General features: G+C 26.2%; 1 protein-coding gene across 4 annotated transcripts; it reads left to right on the forward strand.

The window, feature by feature from the left end:
• Positions 1-431: 431 nt before the first annotated feature.
• On the forward strand, positions 432-22,350 carry LOC134836481 (nuclear factor of activated T-cells 5). Of its 4 annotated transcripts, XR_010162303.1 has the most exons (11): positions 432-762; positions 826-1,818; positions 13,417-13,774; positions 14,292-14,501; positions 14,558-15,159; positions 15,222-15,415; positions 16,017-16,242; positions 17,618-18,632; positions 21,428-21,780; positions 21,852-21,952; positions 22,157-22,350. XR_010162303.1 is itself a non-coding variant. In XM_063851686.1 (10 exons), the coding sequence occupies exons 2-10, from the start codon at positions 1,743-1,745 to the stop codon at positions 21,854-21,856; spliced, it is 3,039 nt and encodes a 1,012-aa protein (XP_063707756.1). In that variant the 5' UTR covers positions 432-800; positions 871-1,742; the 3' UTR covers positions 21,857-22,350. The 4 variants fall into 4 exon arrangements, 3 of the variants coding, with proteins under 3 accessions (XP_063707756.1, XP_063707754.1, XP_063707762.1); XM_063851686.1 differs by having other exon boundaries at positions 432-800; positions 871-1,818; positions 21,852-22,350; XM_063851684.1 differs by having other exon boundaries at positions 21,852-22,350.
• Positions 22,351-23,236: the final 886 nt, after the last annotated feature.

Genomic DNA, 23,236 nt, shown 5'->3' on the forward strand with positions numbered 1-23,236 from the left:
AGATGCACCGTTCAAGGGCTTCAATAAGGTAATAATTTTTTTGAAAAAAATAAAATTTTCAAATTTTTCTTTTATTTTCTCAAATTTTCAATTTTTGTTTTAAATTTTAAATTTTTTTTTCTTTTAATTTTAAAAATTTTTTCCTAAATTTTTTAAATTTTCAATTTAAAAAATTTTTTTTAAACATAGTAAAAATAATTTAAAAAATTTTTAAAATTAAATTGAATCAAAATAGGTATAATTTAAATAATTTTTTTTTAAATATATAATTAATTTTTATTCTAAATTTTAAAATTTTGCCTAACTTAAAATTAACTAAACGAAATTATTTTTAAAAATTTAAAAAAAAATCAAAAAAATTATTTTAAAATAAATTCAATAACAAATCAATAGGGCTTCCCGATTGCCCATAAACAACACGTCATCCCTGACAGCAACAGGTTAGTTAATAATTCATTGATGTTCGGTTCGTGTGTTTTTCTGCGCTCTCGTTTCGATGACTTTTAGCCGGGAAATCCCGTAAAATAACTGGCAAAAAGTCAAAAAACCTTCATATCTTATCGTGCACCATCAAATTAAGCCATAAAAATGTGAAAAAAGTGGCAAAAATCCTCGCAAATCCGTAAATAAATAAAAAACTGAGACGTCGTCAAAAATATTTTTCTCTTCTCTCGCCATTCATTCTCTCGACGAGTACGCAGTACCGAAGGACATCTACTATCAGTGTAGGAGAAACGTGCGCCGAGAAGCCAGGAGACACTCGTAATTAACAAATAACCGATACTGAATATATACAAAAAGTATACATTATTTATTTATGTACAGAAAAAATAAACAACAACAACTGATAATATTCTGATTCTATCAAAGTGTGAAACGTGTACGGACATTTCTCTACCACGACGACGACGACGACATCGAAGGCAATACACATGCAACTAAATATATCGTTTGTGAAGTACTTTTATATAATCGCTCGCATTGCCAGTCAGTCATTCGGAAGAAGCGAAAGAAAATAGATGTTCGACGCACTTGAAAGACGAAAAAAACTAGAAATCAAGTACTCATAATAATAAAAATATTTCACTCGAACAAGTAAAATACCGAGAAAAATAGCAGAATTAGCCTTAATATCGTGTTATGTTAACTAACGCGCGAACCTGTTTTGACGTGTTTTCAAACATAAAAACATCGGATCGTTATTGATAAATAAATATTTTTATTTTACAACGAAAAAAAAAATATTTTTTAAAAATATTAACAAGGCGAAAATTCCCACAAAAAAAAAATTAAATGCAAAAAATAGTTCAAAAAAAAGGTGACTGAACGTAAAATTATTATCACAAAAAAAAAAAAAATAGGAAAAATAAATTTTTTTCTTATCAATATCAGTGAATTGTTTTGTTCTACAAATTAAACATTGAACAATCGATAGTGAAACAAAAGCAGAGAAATATCTCTCAAGATAGAATTCTGAAGTTCAATAATTCACACACAAGTGATACATGTTCCAGTTCTCCGACAAAATACACAGATCATCAAACAAAAACAAGAATACAAAAAAATTAACGTCAATTTACTACAAAATTGAACCTTGATACGTACGTTTAAAATAATAAAAAATTTTAATAATAATAGAGAGTGCAAAGTAACGTGTTTATTTATATAAAACTAAGAAAAAAATTAAATTTGAGAAAACTGACAAATTCAGTAAAATAAAAAAAAGTGATCAAATCAACGGTATGCTATTAAAATATTCAAACGGGCCATTTGTAGGAAAAGGTGGCAAAGGAAAAGGAAAATTCATTCGAGTGAATGGTAAGTTAATAAATGATGAAATAATAAAAAATTAATTGACAAGTGTATGTGTGAGTAGAATAATTTGTTTAGAATTGATTTTGAGCGCGAATGACAAGTTTATGTGAATTTTCATGTAAATTGAGGAAATATTGTTTGAAAGAATTTTTTTTTTGAATTATCGAATGGGTAAAAAAAATTAATACCAAATTATATTTCTCAGAAATTATAAAAAAAAAATTGAGAAAAATAAAAAAAAAATATTTTTTGATGATTTTTGAGATTTTAAAAAAAATTTAAAATGTATACAAAAGAAGAAATTTAATTTTTTATGAAAAAAAAATAATTAATTTAATTAATTATACCTAATTTTCAGAAATATATAAAAAGGCTTAAAAAATTAAAATAAATAAAAAATTATTTTTTTTTATTTTTAAATAAAATTATTTTAATAGAATTAATAAAATTTTAAATAAAATAAAAGTAAAAAATTAGAATAATAAATGAAATGAATGAATAAATGAAAATAAAAATTTTTAATAGATTTCGAAAAAAATCTTTAGAATGATACTTGCAATATATTAGCAAATGTTCATGTAATATGTAGGCAGTTAAAAATATGCAACCAGTTATTAACGGTATACTAAGTTTTTCCCTTATTTAACATGATTTATTCAGTGTAAGAATAGTTCTAATAGGTAGTTTGCTGTGAAATTTCTATCGCAATTTTATTTTTTTTTTCGTTTTTAAAGAATCTTGTTCAGATTAGTTACTTTTCACGCAAAATTTAAATTTAACTTGTTTCATTTTTTGGTATTTGTTTAATACTTTGTAATAAAATGAGTTCTGTGCTCCATTCCTCAAGTAATTTTTGCTATGAATCAGTTGTTGATCCGTCCAAAATTTTTGTAATTAGCTGAAATGCGTGAAAATATATTCTTTGTTTCATGTTTAGTAAGTCTGGGTCATCCAACATTCGCATATCTGTTTTTTTGGGACAATGACTTCCAATGTTTTTCTGAAAATAAATAAAAAAAAAAATAAAATAAAAAAAATAGAACTTGCCGTAAATCTTCCTTTTGTATATAAATTTGATTTTTTTTAAATTTTAAAACTAAATAAAAAAAAATAAATTAAATAAATAATTAAATATTAATTAAATAAATTTTTAATAAAAAAATAATTAATTAAGAAATTAAAATAAATAAATAAAATAAAAATAAAATCAGAAATTAAAAAAAATAACAAAAACATATCAAGTAAAAAATAATAAAAATTAAAATAAAAAAATTAGCAGAATTTTCTATCGACCTTGACATTTTTTTCAATTTTTTTTTATTTATAAAATGATATATAAAAAAATTGTTTAACTTGTAATTTTTCCCATTTAAATCAATTCCATGAATTACACCTCTGAATTCCGGTCCAATCAAAAATTTGTTTCAGATAAAAAAAAGCTGTTTTGTAACTTATAATTGTGACGTACTTCGAGTATCGGCTCAACAACAAATGCGCGAGAGAGAGAGAATTGAAAGGAACAAAAACGCGGTTAATGCTAATGACACTCATACTCATTTATTTGAGCTTCGTCGCTATAGCATCGTGTTTTTTTTTTGTTTCAATAATTTACCGCGTGTGCATTTATTTAATTATAGGTGAAAAATATACTTGTCTGTGTTTGTATTTGAAAACCGGATCATATAGGAAATATTTTTTTGATAAATATTTATATATTTGCTAAAAAAAGTCTCAATTTTTTTTTGTTCCTAATGAATGCACAAAGTGCGTGTTTTTCGTCATGAAGATGTACCGGCATTCGGCACGTCATGCAAATGTGCTTTGGTTTTGCCTCAGCGGTTGCTCATAATTTATTTTATTCTTTATTCTGGCGAGGAAAGAAAAAATTATTGTTATTATTAGCATTATTATTGGTATTGGCAAGTTTGTGTTCTCATGAATAATGAAGTAAAGTAGCAAAAATTAGTAGCAAAAAGTCGATTTCCCCCTAGGTTATTATTATTTCCAACATTGCTGAGGATTTTTTGAAGAAAACATGGATTGTGTTGTGGTTTTAATGAAAAAAATTTTTTTGTTCTTTTTTTTCTTCGACATGTGTCATTAAAAAAAAATCACTTGGGCTGGTTTTAAACTAAAATATTTCAATGAATTCATTCTTTTCTTTTAAAAAAAATATTTTTTCTAACACTTAACGTTCGCTAATTGATGAAATTCGTTAAATAACTCCTTTTTAACACGAAAAAAAAGTCGCACTAAAAATAACTTCACGACGTCTGTGCAAATAAATGCATGCCAACTGTCTGCTGAGCAGATTTTGAGGTGTTACGAGATCATGTAAAAGCAAACTTAGCAGATGGAAGTCGCTCAGATAGAATTAAATGACACGCAAGAGTGAATAGCTTCACTTAGCAATTCACATCACCGTATTAATTAAATGTTTTATGATTTTAATAAAAATAATTACATTAAAAAAGTTACATGCGTTCTTTACCATTCTACCTTTTTTATTTAGAGACAATTTATTCCTTTAACTCTGGTTCAACATTCGTTTTATTAATTGTTGCTTTGAGATTATTGACCGTACGAAGCAATTTAGATAGAAGAGTTACTCTATTATGTATGTTTTTTACTATAATGGTGCGTTCGAACTGTTTCTTGTTTAATTTTATTTTATGCGTTATAAGCAATTTTTTATCATAAACAACTTTTTTATACCTATGTTGCTCATATTTAAAACGACTTGCGTTTTTTTTTTGAAGTGTTTGATAATGAATATGTTTAAAAAATTTATTCAGGTTTTGCTTTGTAATCAATTTGAGTAACGCGAGACGTGAATGTCTATTTATTTAATAGACAAAATAAACGCAAGAAAGAAAAACAGGTACGCTTTTTCTTTTTGTTCTGTTTAGTTACGAGTTTTTGCTGCGTAACTTAAAAATATCTTTATAATTTTTTCATAAATTTTTTTTTCATATAATTTTTTCTTTATAATTTTTATTTAATTATGAAATTTTCTTATTTCACACTTTTTAGTTCGGTAATTTATTTAAATATTAAACAACGAATTTAAATATTTTGAATAATAAATAATGAATTTAATTTAAATTTATGAAAAAATATAAATTTTTTCTATTTTATATTAATTTTAAAATTTAAAAAAAAATTGAATATTTTCGATCGTATTTTAGAGTCCATACAAATTTTGCAACGCTTTAACTCATGTTTTGCTTCACGATTTTCTTTTAAATTTTTCGTAAAAAATTCTATTAGTTGTTAGAATGTGTTAGAACAAGACATTAAAAAAAATAATTATTTTAATTAAAATATATTAAAAATAATTAATTAAAAACATTAATTAATTAATAAAAAATTTATTGTTCAAAAGAGAAAAATAATTTTTTAGAATTTTAGCAAAAAATTAAATTCAAATTAATTATTAATTTTTTTTTAAATTTTAAATAAAATCTCACAAATTTTTTCAAAATCTTTAATAAACGTGAAAATATGAAAAATAATTAAAATCGAAAAAAAATATAAAAAATTCTATGTTAAGATAAGTTTCTGATTCAAAAGTTATTAAATATGCTCAAATGATTCTTCGACTTTGAACTAAAACTTTTACCATTATTCTTGCCACGAACTTAAACACTTAACAATTCCTTTCATGTTAATCTGTCAATCAAACGTCTATTATTATTATAATTATTTATATAAATAAGCAAAATTTACCTCTATTGTTTCACTAAAATCTGAAAATTTGTTGAATGTTTTTTTTAAACATAGTAATTAATTTCTGCTGGAGACTTCTTTGAAGATGTCTCTTGTTACCTGTTAATTTCCAAGAATTTTTTAAAATATCGCGACGTAGGTAGATGAATTTATGTGTTAAAAATGATAACACTTCGAGTACCTACCTCAATGGTTTTTATTTTGCGCTGCCCATACTTCTTCTTTTTCTTCTTCAAGCGAAGCGTTTGAAATAATTTCGCAAATAAACAAACATTAATATGTATAAAGGATGTTCTTACGCATGACCCACAGGTCAAAATTATAACAAGAAAAGTTTTTTTTCAAGGTTAGTAGCTTCCTCTTGTTTTACTTTTTGTCTTTTGTAAAACAGTAAAAACATCAAATGAGCCGCTGGTTAAGCATTGTGGTTTAAAAGAGGCAAAAAACATGCTTTTTGTATTTCAGCATGAAAAATGGCGACAAATCAGTCAGAATTGTGCTCAAAAGGTATTCATCTCAACTTTTTTCTGACGAGACAATCTGAAGTTGGTAAACATCATGATAACGATCATAAATACATCAAAAGTATTTTTTGTTTTGTTGTAATCTGATAAAAAAATGTTTTTAAGGCTAAAACAATTGAAAAAATGCTTTGAGTTTTTTTCTTAATTTTTTTTTTTTTGAGAAATTATAAAAAAAAATTAAAAAATGTTTGTACAATTTTAATTAAATTTTTCACAAAGTTAAATAAAATTTAAATAAAAAAAAATATATAAAAATTTTTATTAATAAAATTTTTAGTAAAAAAAACTACTGATGCTTTAAAATTGAAAAAAAAAATAAAATAAAATAAAAATTATAAATTTTAAAATTAATTTATTATTATTAAAAAAGATTTGTTAAATAAATGTAATAAATATTTAAAAAATTTTTACGAAGGCAAAATTTATGAAATTCTGAAAAAATATTTTTTTAATATTTAATTTAATTTAATTTAGAATAAAATAGAATAAAATTTTATTTATGACTTGATACTCCCAAAATTATTAAAATTACTAAAATCGAAAAGCATTTTAAAAATTGTATTGACGTAATAATATTGAGATTAGATATAACATAACAAATAACTTATTCCAGAATCCAGCCCAAAAAGATGAAATTATTCAAAATTACAATTCAAAAGTTTTTGTTTTGACAAAATCATTGAACTCCCAAATAATTTTGAATATTTTATACGACTTCAGTTGGAATATTCATGTCTCAAAGGCACATATCTAAAAATAGATACAATTTCTTGGAAATATTGTCATGTAATGCTATCAGTTACCCATGGCATTTAGAAAGACAGGGAAAAGGCAAACTACGTGAAATATTTCCCAAGAAAGAAAAAAGTATCAAATAACAATTGAATTGGGCATTAATATTTAATAAGTTCGGGTAGAAAAGGGAAATTTTATTTCTTTTTTCGTATAAACACGAACTACTTTATCACATCAAGACAACTCTTTTTTTATTGTGTGATAAAAGTTTGGTTAAATTGAAAAAATATTTACTTTTTATAAAAAAATAAACAAAAGAACCGTGCTTTTCGAGTTCGTTTATATCTAAAATATGCGTGAGGCTCTTCATTATTATTAATGTGTCAACAAAACATTGACGATTCTGCTAATGTACGAATGACGGAGGCGCCAATTCGAGTCCGAGTATAAACTGACAATGACTCGAGTGTTTTTGGTATGATACGACTTGGCTTTACGTAACGCTCCATAGATAGATAGATATCTGTTCGTTTTGATGCAAAGTTGATTACTCGTTATTATAGTTATTATTTACACAAACGCTATGAGATGATTTAATTTTGCTTGGTGAGCGAGCACAATAGATTAACTGTCGACGACTGGTGCTTTTCTCAGAACTTTACGACTTATGACTTTCAATAAAATTGTGTCCCGTCGTTTTTTTTACATTAAATTCGCAAATAATCGTGATTGACAATCTTATCGAACACACACATGAACGCACGTGTGGAGTCACAGTTTGAACACAAATTGCCGTCTCCCATTTTAAATGAATTATCATTTGAAACAACTCTTCAGCTATTTTCTCGACAATCGTACATGATAATAATATTGAAAATTGCTTCCTATAATATTCAATAAATATTCAAACACGCTGGAGACGAGCTTTGTAGACACATGAAATATTCATGGCTTGGCGTGTTTTGTGAATTTTTCATAAACAAAAATCAATTTCCAAAGAGAAATGCAACGAACGAATTTTATGATTTCTTAACATATTAACAACTTTTTTTTATTTGCTATCAAAAAAAAATTGAAGCAAAAAAAATCTTTTATTTCATTAATTTTAATAATCATGTTTTTTCATAAAAATTAATTAATAAAATGCACGAGGGAAAGGAAAGCAATGTTTTTGACGTCATTCACCCAATTAAAAGCTGAATAAAAGAAAAAAAACAAATTTGAAACCTAATTTTCCTTTATTTGATCAAGTGTGAGTTTCATTCAGAAAATAAACATCTAGAATTTTATTTTTATGTATCACAGTAATTGGTTGCTTTTGTGGTAAGCGCTTTTTACTCAATTTAATTTTTCTTAATTTTCAATGATAAATTTAGGTTGAATTATTTTTAATGAGTTTTAATTTATTTATGGTTTCGGAGAGTTAATATTTTATCAAAAAAGTGTTTACATTTTAAAAACTTTAATACGAATTTCAGCTTTAAATCGTTGCTATGATAATTCCTATTTGACCTATATTCTTGGAGTAAATGTCTATTTCAATTTTCATTTTCATGAAAAAGCCGGAAGCATAAAAGTAAATCGTTTCAACGGAATTCGTCTATGGCTTAACAGCGTATCCATGGATAAAGGGCTTTAGCAAAAAGATGTCAATATGTACATTCTTGTCAAATACCAAAACGGATCAGATATTAAGGATTGCTCTATATTAAGAAAAACCTTCTAAAAGATCAAAATGTTTAAATTTGTCATTCGCGTAAGAGATTTTGAATCATAACATTTTCTGAATAGTTACTACTTTGAGATTTCATCGTATGAAAATATTTTGAAAAATATTAGATCAATAACATCTTATCTTCGAGACATGAGAAAGTCGCAGATGACAGTCATTTTGTGAAGCCGATTAGTTTGCCCTGTTAAAAACTTGTCAAGCAGCTTTATGGTTTTATCAATTCAATAAGAAGCATTTTATGATTTTTTTATCAGTTGTCAGTTTATTTATTTCTCTGAGCGAATTTTTGCTATGATTGGTGTCAGACAGACACCAAAACGGAGAATTTTTGAAATTCCCTGTAAATGTCAAAAAAATTATGAAAGAAAAAATTTGTTACAAATTCTCTTGTGTAACTAAATGTTTGCTTACCACTCAATAAAAAAAAACACAATTCATAAGATACTTTAGCTTGTAGTCCTTTTCATTCATTCATATTCGTTCTTGTAAAAATACGATACGTTATCATCCTAATAGCTGATTGTTAGAAACACGTGATGCTTCGGAGAAAATTTTCTTCCAGTTAAATAACATCCTTCTTTTGTTTGTTTTTTTTTCTCGTAGCTTTTTTTTAACGTACGGTTGAGTAAATGCCTTTCAGATATAAATTGACCTAATTAAGGTATTTTTATCAATGAAATTGTTCTTCAGAGAATTTTCTTTAAAAATAATTTTCCAAGAATTAATTTTGAAGCAGAAATGGAGAAATCTGAGAAAAATTCCATATTTGGTTGTTCCATCTTCTTTCTCCCTACAAGTAATTTTCTAACTTGTTTTTCGCGCTACATTGTTCAAATATTTGCAAACCTGTTGTTTGTTGCAAAACTCGTTGTCGTTGCGAGTTCATTCAACAGTCTCGATAAAATAACTGCGTTACTGAGAGAGAGGAATGGCTTATTTCCCATATAAAATAATAATTATTTTTTCGCTCGAATGATAATTTTGTGTTAGAATTAGAACTCCGTTTTTTTCATATCGATCGTCACATTTTTCATCGCGTCACAGGAAAATCCAGAAATAAATTTAGTCTAAATATAGATGGAGGTCTGATGATTGAAATGCGTTGTTTTTCTAGAACGCCACAAATAAATTGCCTTTGACAGTCGTTTACCTCACATGTTATTTGCAATGCAAGCAGTGCAGTAAGAACTCTTTATTATTATACAAATATATGCCGCTTAATATTAAAATTAATCACAATTATTATCATTAAGTGATTCATTGATTCAATATCTACTTTTAAAAAAAAAAATAAGTGCACGAAGTAGACCGTTTAAAAAAAGTGCATCTGAATATAATTTACTCAAGCTTATCTCTCGTCGTCATTCGTATGACGGTCGTTTGAGAATGAAATAGGGGTTAGAATAGGTTACTCGATTAAATTTGTAGTATATTGTAATGTGCTCTACAAATGAAATAAAAATTGTTAACTGCATCGTAAAACTAACATGAATAATTGAAAAGAACTTTTTTTTAAAAATGACATGCAATTTGACCAAGTTGTAACTGATTCTCCGTGAAACAAGGTATTTGGAGAGACAACAAAAAGGAGAGAATGAATGTTGTGATTGTGTCTGGACAAATACTGCTTGCACAAACAATTCGTAAAATCAGTATTGAACTTGCGTTAACACGATGAGGAACGTCAATGTTGACGAGTGAAACGAAAAAAAAATCACAAAAAAAAAAAATTGAAAAAAAAGTTGCCCTGAGGTAAAAATTGTTGTTTGCTTTTCCTTTTTTTTTTTATTTATTTTTTGATCAAATAGTAGAAAATCAACAAAAAGAGGAGGTATCTCTAGAACATATGTTGAAGATATCTGTTGCTGAATTTCATACTTGACTAAATAGTGTGACGCGTTTAACAACAGACTTCGTCGAATTGATACCTGTTTAGATAATTTCATGTAATTAATTAATGATTTGAGCGCATTTTTTTAAATTTTTTATAATTCGATATTTTTGATCAATTTAAAATGCGAAATTACGTAAAGAATACATAAATTCTAAAATTATAAATTTTTCTTTGATTTTTTTTTTACTATTATTTGAGCATTTTAAACGATTCTCTGTTTTTCTACGGAGTTCAACATAATTAATTATATACATTAACACTTATGTTCCGTGTCATTTTGTTAAATATTTGATAACCTATTCTTATGAAATCATAAGTTCAAATTCGTTTTTATGTTTAAGAAATTATATAAATAAAAAAAAAAATAAACAGGGTTGCAAAACTTGTAAAGTCAATTAATTTTTATTTATTTTTAAATTATTTATTGATTTATTAAAATTGTTTAACTTAAGCTTATAATTAAGTTAGTTTAACTTAAGTCAAATTAATATATTTTTTTTAAAACTAAGTTCAATATTTTTTTTTTAAATTTATGAACTTTAAAGAAAATTAAAAATTAACTTTTGTAAAAAAAATATTAATTAATTAATTAATATTAATTTTTAATTTTTAGTACTGCAAAAATTTAAGATGTTAACTCAAAATTTAAAAAAATAAATCTAACTTTTTATAAAAAAAATCCAAAATATAAAACATATTAATTTTTTTTTGAACCAAGTAAATTTAATTTTTTCTATTTTTTAAACTTCAAAAAAATTTAAAATTAATTAAATTTTATTTTTAATTTAATTTAATTTTTTTTAAATTATTATATGTTAATTTATTATTGATATTTTTTTTAAATTTACTTATTTTAAATTTTTCTAAAACTCAAGCTTAAGTCAAAATATTTTATTGATTTTCTAACAAATTTTGAGAATTTTTTTTTAATTTTTAATTAAAGTCAAATAATGAAAATAAAAAAAAATTTACAAAATTTATTTTTTTTAATTAAATTAAATTTAATTAATTTTAAATTTTTTTGAAGTTTAAAAAATAAAAAAATAATAATAAAGTTAAAACCAACCTTGGTTAAAAAAAAATTAATATATTCAAAATTATATAAATACTCAAAGGTATATAAATCTTTAATGCTATTAAAATTAGAGCTTAATAATAAAAAGTTCATAAAATGCATTTCTTACCTTTACTCGCCACAAATAAAAAAAATAGTTTAATCTTCCAACTTTCTCCCATAAAAGTACCAAATCTGTCACGGACAGACATCTCATCAAAAACAACTTTTTTTACCTCCATAACATTTTTCTAAACAGTCAATAACAACCGGTCACTGGCTAATGAATGAATTAACTGTCGACATAATACATCAATTATTAATTTATTTTCTTCACTGACTTAACTTATTTTTTTTTTTGCTTGTTCATGTTCAACTATGCGATAAATCCGTGCAGAGCGGCGCTGTGTACCAACGCACGTGTTTGCCATTATTAATATTTTTGTTTTACTCCTTTTTATCTAAACATTCGCATCGTTGCCATGCCTCTCCCCCTACTTCTTATTTTCTCCGCACAAATCTCTCACAAAAACAGACTCAAACTCACAAATTAGTCAAAAAGTTGTTTTATTCTGTATATCTGCAATCAAGTGCAGACACATTTAATTTTTTTTCTTGCTTCGTGTGAATTTTGCTGATATACCTTTATCAGCTGAAAAAAGTGGGTAATGTATATCAGTCGCGGAAGAAACGTAGAGAAGGGAAGTCGCGATAAATAGCAGGACAATTTTATTTATTCATTTACAAAAAAAAAAGGTTTTTGAATAAAAATTTGGAGTTGTTTGAAGTTAAATTTTAAAAAAATGTCAAATAATTAAACGATAAATTTTGTGCAAAAAAGTTCAGTCACCTCGACCTTGATCGAAACGTGAAACTTGTGTTTTTGACAGACATCAAAAAAATTTTTATTATAGTAAATATTTTTTTCACCTAATTAAATATTTGGAAATTTTTGCATCAATAAAACGTCTCTTGTTCTCATTTATTTTTTTTTGTATTTTTCTTTAAAATTCTGAGTGATAAGAACTTTTTTATTTTGACGTTAAAGTGCATTTTAATTGCATTCAATAACAAAAAGAGCTGTGAAACGGTCGAAAAGTGATAATTAATGAAATAAACAAAAATTTAAAAAAAATATGATAAATTTCGAGTGTGAATTATTTGGTAGTAAGGAAAAAATTTTAGCAATTCTAAAGAATTTCTAATGAAAAAAAAAAATTAAAAAAAAAATAATAATTTGAAAAAAATTCTTTAAATAAAATTATTCAATAATAAAAATTAAATACAAATAAATTAAAATTTGACATGAAAATTAAAAAAAATTATAAATTAATTAATTAAATCGAAATAAAATATTAAAAAATAAAATAATAAAAATTAAAATAATTTTTAAAGAATTAATTTAAATAATTTAATTTGACACAAAAATTCCTTAAAAAATTTTTTTTTTTCAAAATTTTAGAAAAAAAAATAAATAATAAGAATAATAAAATAATAAAAAAATAAAAAAAAAAATAATAAAATTTTACATAAAAATTCTTTTAAAAAATTACTAAATAAAATTATGAAAGAAAAAAAAAATGGTGAAGTTGCTAAGTTGCTTTTGAAAAGACTTCCATCTAAAAAAGGACAATTTCGATGAAAAATAAAATGATAATTAATCGTTTATCGTACCGTGAAAAAGAAGGATTAAGTAGTCCCGTAGAAAAATTTCAATTCATTAGCTCATATTACGAAAGAAAATTTACTTACTCCGTCATTCAAGTGGTTTTTGTGATTCTATACAAAGAAGGGTGTTTGTGAAATATGAAGATTTATCTCCATTTCGCGTTACTTTGGAGACGTGCTTATTTTACGTTCCCTTCAATCTGCTTCTGATTGTCATGGCATCTTCCTAATTTTTCTTTGTTCTTTCTTTTTTTGCTTCGCACAGGTGGTCATAAAGTGAACAATTCGATTGCGAGCATAAACCGAATATACCAACGTAGACAATATTATAGTAGATTGCCTGGCAAGCGTCCGAATTTGGGGAAAATACTACCGAGAATTTCTCCGCCTGCACCTAGCGACAGTTCGAACGATAGCGGATTAGGAACGGATGGAATAAATCATTACGCGACGCATCAGCATCAAAATCAACAACAACAACAGCAAAATCATCAACAACAACAAATTTTTCAAGAATTTGGATTCGGCAGTATCATATCGACAGCAACCGTGGCACCAACAATTGTTCAACCGCCGCCAAATTTCTTCTTTTTTAATCATCATAGGCTTGAAAACGACGTCACGTGAGTATTTTTATTAAATTTTTTTAAAACAAGAATGAGACAAAAAAATTTTTAATTAAATCTTTGTTCAATAAATTTTCCAATGTAGGTAAAAAAAATATTAAAAATTGATTTTTTAATTTTTTTATATATAAAATAATCAATGAAATTAAAAAAAAAAATTAAAATCGGATTATTTTTAATTTTTAACTAATAAATTTTTAACTTAAAAAAAAAATATTTAATTTATTTTATTGTATTTAAAAAACTTTTAAATAATTTTTAAATTCAATAAAATAGCAATAAAGATATATAAAAAATAAAAAAAAATTAGTAATAATTTTTAATATAATTTTTTTTTAAATTATAATTTTAATAATTTTTTTTAATTTAATTTTTTTTAATTTTAAAATTTAAATAAAAAATCATTTTAAAAACAAATTTTTTATTTAAGTCATTTTAAAAGTATTTTTTTGTCTCAATTAATTTTTTATTATTTAAAAAAAATAAATTTCATTTGTTGTTTTTTTTGTCATAGATTGAGTGATAGACATCGCATAATTGACGAAAAAGATGAGCATCGGAGACCCAAACGACCTCGCATAGCAAGCATTGCTTTAGAATCGGAGGATGCATGCAGCGACGAGACCTTTATGATGTCGCAACGCACTGCAGGAAGCTCAACCGAGCAGCAACAGTCACCAATTAACTACAGTGCCAAGCGATTATCGGAGCCTGGATCGTCAAAGTAAGCTTTTCATCTAATTTTCCTTCACTTGTTCTCATTTCAAAATTTATTTTTAGATACACTTCGATGTCAAAACGCCTCCAACAAGGTCAAGTTGTTGCTTCAACGTCACAATTCACGGGCGCCGCATCGCATTCGCCGCCCGAAGGAAGTGTTTCGCGCGACGGCAAAGTGCATTTGCAAATTTTGTCGCAACCCGAGCAACAACATCGGGCACGTTACCAAACGGAAGGCAGTCGAGGCGCGATAAAAGATCGCAAAGGCAGCGGATTTCCTCTAGTCAAGCTCGTGGGGTACAATAAACCGGCGAAATTGCAAGTTTACATCGGGACTGATGTAGGACGAGCCGTTCCTCACATGTTCTATCAGGCATGCAAGGTATCGAGTAAGAACTCGACGCCGTGCTCCGAAACAAAAATCGACGGAACTGTCGTAATCGAGGTCGATTTGAGTCCGGAAACAGATATGACGGTGACGTGCGATTGCATTGGCATCCTCAAAGAGCGAAATGTCGACGTAGAATTACGGTTTCCGGATCAACAAACGCCAAAAAGCAAGAAAAAGTCAACGCGATGTCGCATGGTTTTCAAGACGGAAATTATCAACGACGATGGCGAGAAGGAATCTCTCTTCATTTGTTCGCAACCCATCGTTTGCAGTAAGTTTTAAAATTTTTTTAGTGAAAAATTCAATAAAAATTGTAATTTTTATGATTTTTAGCTCAACCTCCGGGTGTGCCAGAAATTTGCCGCAAATCATTATCCGAATGTTCGTGCCTCGGAGGACAAGATTTGTTCATAATTGGCAAAAATTTCGCCAAAGATACACGAGTTATCTTCAAAGCAGTCAAAAAAGGGACTTATAACACGATTTGGGAAGAGACTGTCATTCCGGAACAGGAGTTTTTGCAACAGGTATTTTTTTGTTGAATTTATTTAATTTTTTTTTGTCACAAAAAGTTTTTTTTAGAAATTAAAGGTATAAAAATTATAAAATTCAAAATTTAAAAAAAATGTTTTCAATAATTTTATGAAATATTTTTCTTAAATTGAGTGAAATAAATTTAAATTTAAAATTCGATTAAATTAATTAATTTAATAATTTTTAATAAATTATTAAAATTTAAAAAAATTGAAATTTGAAGTTATTTAAATTAAATTAAATTATTTTAAATTAAAAATATTGAAAATTTATTTTAGAATTTAATTATTAAAAAAAAGTAACATTCAAAACAATTTTTTAAAAAATATTTTCTGAAAATAAATTAAATAAAGTTCAAAATAATTAATTGATCAAAGGTGATAAAAGTAAAGAAATATTAAGAAAAAAAAATATTTTTTTACAAAATTAAAGCAAAACTAAAAAACGATTTAATTAATTTTAAATTATATAATTTAATATTATTTTTTTTTAATTTTTCGAAATAATCAAATAAGACAAAGGACAAAAAAAATGAAATAAATTTTAAAATATTTTTTTTTTAATAAATTAAATTAACTTTTCCTCTCATTTCAGACACATTTAATATGTACTGTGCCTCCATATCTCGACACGACAATTGTCTATCCCGTGAATGTGCATCTCTTCATTATCTCGAACGGCAAGAAGAGTGATTCGCAAAATTTTTTGTACACACCGCAAGCAAGCTCCATCAATACGTTATCGCAAATGAGTTTGACGGCGATAACGGGAGGCCCGAAGGCAATCCAGCAGGCACATGGAAAGCCAGCGCCGCGAGACGGTAAGATGTTGTGCAGGAAATCTGAGAAAACCCTACGAAGGTGTCTTGTTGTTTCATTTCGTCTTGAGTTAGGGTAAAAAAAATTTTCTCGTTATGAGAGACAATGAGACAGGGACCTAAAAAAATAAGAAAAAATGAAGCAACAACCACTTTCAGGTCAAATTGAATGAGCAATTGAATATGGTATTGTCGACCCAACGTCGATTTGCATTGAAACGAGCGAGTTTCTACCGACTCCCGAACAACTCTGACATTATATCTTGCAATTTTCTAAAAAGAAAAATTAAATTTAAAAATTAAATAAAAATATATAACTCAGAGTTACTTTGCGTTATCAATGCACGATTGAATGGAAAAGGTTGGCAATATTATGTTTGACCTCGTTCAGACCAACCCTCATCATAAAAACACACAATCGGTTGAGAGTATAAAAAATAAAATGAATCTGCCAAAAAAGATAAGTATCCTCGATCTCTAAATTAAAATTAATTAAAACAAAAATTAATTTAAAACATTTTTTACAACTTCTTTTTTAATTCATTAAATACAATTGGTCTCGCGTGTGTGAAATATTTAAACAAAAAAATAAAAATTATGAATGAAAATACTCAAGAGTATATATTCTTAAAACTATTGCACAAGTTTCATTAAGACCTTAAAAATTTTATTTTAATTTTTTTTTTCGATTTTTTGGAGATCATCTTAATCTGGCTTGTCGCAAAAGTATTTTTGTAAATATTTAATTAACCTCAAAAAAATTTTTTTTGTTCGACAAAAAATTCTAAAAAAAAAAAAGAAAAATATTTTTTCTTAAATCAAATAATTATTTTTTATTAAAAAAAAATTAAATTTCATTAGAATTCAAAATAAAAAATTAAATTTTCAATTTTTATTGATTTAACGAGAAAATTTTTCTTGTAAATTTTTAAATTTTTTTGTCGAATATTTTTTTTAAATATTTTTTTTTTCGATTCTATTTGGCAGTTTTTATTTTTTTTAATTCTTTCCTAAAAATGAAAAAATGTATGTAAAAGTATTAAAAAATTAATTTTTCTCGTTTTTATTATTTTTTAATTTTTTTCAAGAATTTATCCTCTGTTCCCTAAAAAAAATAGTAAATTCGAGAAAATTTTCAAAAACATAATTTTTACATGCATTTTTTTAAATAAAATAAATTCCACATTACTGAATACCCTTGAAATATTTTTCTTGAATTCATTTGATGAGTGACAGGTGAATTTAATTTAAATTCACATGAGGCTTAATAAAATGTGTCATTTTCAGTATTTTACCGTTATGAATTAATGGTCAAGTGAAAGACTTGACAAAAAATCTGTGTATCAAAAAATTCGCAATTTCTTAATTTTTTTCCCAGATGTTGCAATTTTTGTGAGTAGCGAAGGGTTCGAAACCGACGAAAGTTCCGACACAAAGATGAACGTAATGTTGCCGCCGGCAGCGCCATCAGCTGGCGTATCCCTCATGTCTTTGGATTTGCAAACGGAGCCAAGCGATTTGCAGGCATTGGCTGCTGTCAAAGCGGAATTGCTCGAGGAAACATCTCAATCGTCGTTAATGAGCACCACATCGGGCACAGAATCGTTACAAGCGCATTCGTCCTCCGATACCTTGGCTTTCTCCTCACAAAGTAACAGCAGCAGCGCCATTAAACAAGAGGAAAAAATGGAAATTGGCAGTGAGATGATGTTGCCAGGCGACATGATTGAGATGCAAATCAAGCAGGAAATTGCGCGACGTGGCAGTATGACACAATCCAATCCAACGACGCCCGAATATTCGCAAATTTTGAGTCCGATACTCCCGCAAGTAGTTCCTACGCTCCCAAGTGACGCACAAAAGTCCCAATTACTCATGGAGCACTATCAGGCGAACTTGGTAGCGGCAACGACGACACAATTGTCGCTTCATGGGACACGCGACGTGCTCATGTCTCACGATCCGGCGTCGTTGCGTTCTTCCGAAAACATCATGAACACAAATATCGCGCCAACGCTCATGGTTCCCGCGGTGCATGGCGGCTTGGAAAGCGTTAATCCAATTTTGTCGTCGCCCGTTCTCGCTGGCGTCGATTCCGCAGCCCTTCTTGCCGCGTCAACAGCGACTCCCATGGAACAAGACTCATCGCCGCCCGCACGAACGTCTCCCGTTGCCGTGAAAACGATGATTTTGAATGCCGCCGCGGAAATTCTCTCGTCTCCCGAAAATCCCCCGTCTGCGGAAACACGTTCGACAATCAATGCCCTCATGGCATTCAATTCCGAACTGAGTGCCGTCACGGAAACTCCATCGAACACGACACCGACAAATCCTACCGAAACAAATCCGTCAAACACACTCACCGGATCGCATCTATTGGAGAATGAAATTAGGTAATAAACGACTTTTGCTTAAAAAAAGTCACAAAAATACACAAAAATGTAACACAAACACCCACGATAAACGATTACGTCACATCCGAGCGAAAATCACGAGAACGAAACGCTTTTGGGGTGACATGATCGTTTGTTGCGTACCAAAAAATGCAAGAAAGTGCGTTCGTTGTTTGTAAAAAAGCAAAAAAAAAACAAGCGTATGGAGATTTATGGACGTAAATTTATGTCAAATCCTGTAAAAAAATAAAAGTTTGTAAATAAAAGAGCGAAAAATGAGAGAATTTAGAGAGAAACGGACCACAGTTCATAACTGAACCCGAAAATAAAACGTCCATAAGCGATGGAAATGGAAAATTGATTTAACAAAAATATTACTAATGGAGACTTCTCATCGTTGGACAATTTAAAAAAAATAAAAAAGTGAAAAAATAGTGAAAATGCATGTTTTTAACAGTGGGACGTAAGTCTTTAATTTTTTTTTTTAATTAATTAATTATTAATTAAAAATTTAATTACGCAAGACCAATTTTTTTATAAATATTTTTAAATATTTATTTTAACTTTTAAATTGAAGTGTGAGACCGTAAGTATGATTTTTTTATATCTTTGCTCTTATTTATTTTTTAAAATTATTTATTAATAATTTTTTTTTAATAAAAATAATTTAACTCTTAAATAAAGTGACGATGAGAGAAATCATACGAATGTTCTCTCGACTTCGATTAAAATTTATCTGCTTGACGCCCCTGTTTAATTAATTGTTGCTATTAAAAAAAAAATAAAATATTTTTTTGCCCAAGTACAATTCCCTCTCATACCCGTCCTACTGTAAAAATGTCCATAATTTATTTTTAAAATTAATTTTAAAAAAATATTTTTAATCAATTTTTCAAATGAATAACATTAATTATGGGCGTTTTATTTTATTTCGTTTTCAATAATGTGCTCAATGGGATCGTAATATAAATAAAAAGGCAATTAATTAACTAAACAGGTGACGGTTAATATTAATCAAACAATTTTTTAAGATTTCTTTACAGGTGATTTTAAGAGACAGCTTTCCATCGAAAACTCTCGAAAAATCTTTTGTGTGTTTTTATGAACCCCCTTTTTAACTTTTATAAAATTTTAATTGAAAATGTAAATTTTTTAAAAATAAAAATAATTTTTTTTATTTAAAAATTAATAAATTTAATTTAATTTTTGTAACTTTTAAATTAAATTAATTTTATTAATTTTTAATTAAAAAAAAATAAATATTTTAATTAAAAAAAAAAAAAAAAATAAAAAATTTACATTTTCAAAAATAATTAAATTTAAGTAAAAAAAATTAAACATAAGAAAAAACGCCTAACAAAAAAAAAATCTACTTCAATCTAATACTAGCCTATAAAAAGTAAATAAAAAAATATCTGAGGAATTAGAATTGAGCACATACATTGAAGAATGAGGTCAGTTATTGAATTGTGGTGTTGTCGTTAGTAAAATGTTTAAGGAAAAAAATGAAGTTACGAAAGGTCTTATTTATATGCACTAACAAATTTGGGCTTCTCCCGAATAATTTAAGCAAGGCAATTAAATATTATTTTGTATAAAGAATTATAACAAAGTAATTTTACGAAGACAGGCTTCGCAAGAAAATTAAGACCAAAGTTTTTGGCGTACGTGAAGTGTTTGTCTTTGTGTTCGCATGATCTGCATGTTTAAAAAAATTAAATATTGGTTTTGTATGAAAATGGTTTATTACGCATTTCAGTGGCAAAAATTTTTTTTTTGTATAGATATTTTTTTTTATTTGAAAATATCAATAAATTTTATGAGTAAAAATGTTTCATATTTTAATTTTTTTTTTTTGTAAATAATAAAAAAATAAAATTTAAAGAAATTAAAAAAAATTAATAAAATAGAGATCATTCAAATAAATAGAGATTAAAAAAAATTAATTAAATTACTAAATTAAATTGAATTTTTAATTAAAATTAATTAAATTAAGTTTAATGAATTTAATTTAAATAATCAAATTAATTTAAATTAATTTTAAATTAAAATAATTTTAAATAAAATTGATATTTAATTTAATTGAATTTTAATTAAATTAAAATAATTTTATTATACTTAAATTTAATTCATTAAATATAATTTATTAATTAAAATAATTAATTTTTGAACTAAATTAAAATTTTATTTTAAAATTAATTTAAATTAAATTATTATTTAATGAATTAAATTAAATTAAAACTTTTTTAAAATCACTTTTAATTAAATTGAATTATTTTGATAAAGTGAAAAAAAATCTAATACAATTTTTATAAAAATAAAATTGAAACATTTTTTTCTTATTTTTGGAGTCATGATGCCTCTTAGATGTGTAGTTAAAATAAAACATTGTATTTTAAGTGAGAGATGTGCAAAAAAAGTCGTGCTTCTCACTCAGAGTAGAATGTTAGATGAACGTCGTTGTCATTATATGAAGAAAGTGAATGCAAGAAATTTAGGTTAGGTGAAGAAAAAAGGCAGACAGGCGTAGAGAAATGCATTTTAGGCCCTTGACAGATTCAGGTTCTGCTTCATTCGGCTTGGCACTGATGTTGAAGATACGTGATCCGGTCTTCCCTCCCAAACCTCAAACGATGGCAAAACGCAAGTATATAACCCCCCAATTAAGGCCCAATCACGATCTATCGCTCGTCCATGACGCGAGTTTCGATGTCGCATCTGCCAATACGTGCTGCTAAACCTGAATCTCGCCGTACACATTTGACTAATCTTCGCTCTTTGACTGCTTCTTGTAGGGTGGAAATGAGTTTAAGCTCGTCTTCAGCCGCACATCATCCGCACCACCGAACCGACTCCATGATGCACGTTTCGCATCATCCTCATCATCATTCGCAGCAGCAGCATCATCAACAAGCATCTGTGGGAATTTGCAGCACGGAAACGACGACCACGACGACGTCGCAATTACCGCAAGAGCCACAAACGCAGCAAACTTCATCGCCCTCGGATGCCTCATCTTCATCATCGTCGCAAAATCAGCAAAGTACAACAAACAATAACAATGCACAGACTTCAATTCCTCAGGAAATCGCGACAATGTCCGATAACGACATTATTAGTTTCTTTAATCCCAATGCATTTGATCAAGGTTTGTTTTAATTTTTTTTTTCATCATTTTGGAATCAATTCAAAATTTTTCTTCCTTTCCTTCTTTTTTAGTGTAATTAAGTGATACTGATTCAGGATGTAAACTAAAAAAATAAAAATAAGAATTAATGTTATTTAAAATTCTACGATTTACTATGGAGGACTTCGATGGATTTCTGACTGTTTCAAATTTTAGATTTTAAGTAAAAATTATATTAAAAAATTAATTATTAAGAAAAATGTCAATTTCTCGCCAAATTGGTACTAAATTTTAAGAAAAAAGGTTTCGTACATGTTTAAATGTGCTGTTAAAAATTTTTAAAAATTAAAGAAAAAATTAAAAAAAAAAAAATAAATTAAATTAAATTAACAGTGTCTTAGGTATTAAACCCCTTTGAAGCCCAAATCAAATATTTTTTATCCCAAGAAAATTAAATGCAGGTTAAAGCAGAGCCTTACCTAAAATTTATAATTATATAAAATAAAATAAAATAAATAAAAAACATACAATGAATTTCAAAACAGCCTTTAACATTAAAACGAACTTTAGAAATAGAAATAAATATACGTACAACAGAATTTATTAGGGAATGGTCCAATTATCATTTTTTTTTTCTTTCATTTGAGCCTTAATTTAATTTTTAAGTGCTACTTTCATTAAATATTATTAAAAAAAAATTATAATGTTAAGGTCAGTATAATAAAAAAATATTATATTAGATAGAACCTAAGTCCTAAATCGTTTGCTCATTAGAAATAATTAAGAAAAATATTTTTTTGTGTTAATTTGCGTCAATTTAGCCAAAAGTTTAAAAATTTAAGAAAATTAAATATATTTAGAAAAATTTATATTTTATAATGTCTGTTTAGATATTCGACTACTTTAGTGTTGTGATCATACATAAATAAATTTATAAAAAAATTAATTGTAATAAAAATATAAATTTAAATAGATTTTTAAAAATGGTTGATGGTGTTCAGAAAAAAAAATATATTTATTAAAAAAAATTATGGTAAAAAATAAAATAAAATTATAAAAATGACAAGAAAAATTCAAAGAAAATAAATTTAAGTTAAATGTTTATAAAAAAAAATTATGTGTCCTTATTTAAAAGAGGAAATATATAAAAAATTGAACTGAAGTAAAAAATATGTTTTATTTAAAATAAAAAAATAATTTAAAATATTCAAAGGTAAGTATTGAATTTATTAAAAATTTGAATTTAATTTAATTTACAATCAAAAATTAAAAAAAAATAATTTTAATAAAAATCAATTAAAAATCTAAGTTAAATTTAAATATAAATAATTTTTTTTTATATTTTAATTTAAATAACTTTTTTTTTCGTTAAAAATTATTTTATAAAGTTAAGTCGAGACACTCTACAATAAAATTCATTCACCAATACTTTAATAAAAAAAATCCACACCTGACGTTCATTTTCACATAAATTTTT

The sequence above is a fragment of the Culicoides brevitarsis genome, chromosome 1 (assembly GCF_036172545.1).
Source record: "Culicoides brevitarsis isolate CSIRO-B50_1 chromosome 1, AGI_CSIRO_Cbre_v1, whole genome shotgun sequence".
Lineage (NCBI taxonomy): Eukaryota > Metazoa > Arthropoda > Insecta > Diptera > Ceratopogonidae > Culicoides > Culicoides brevitarsis.

Coding starts and splice junctions, on each gene's coding strand:
- LOC134836481 (XM_063851686.1), top strand. CDS start 1,743: ATGCTATTAAAATATTCAAACGGGCCATTTGTAGGAAAAGGTGGCAAA. Junction 15,160..15,221: donor TTCGCAACCCATCGTTTGCA/GTAAGTTTTAAA, acceptor TATGATTTTTAG/CTCAACCTCCGGGTGTGCCA. Junction 18,633..21,427: donor CTATTGGAGAATGAAATTAG/GTAATAAACGAC, acceptor TGCTTCTTGTAG/GGTGGAAATGAGTTTAAGCT.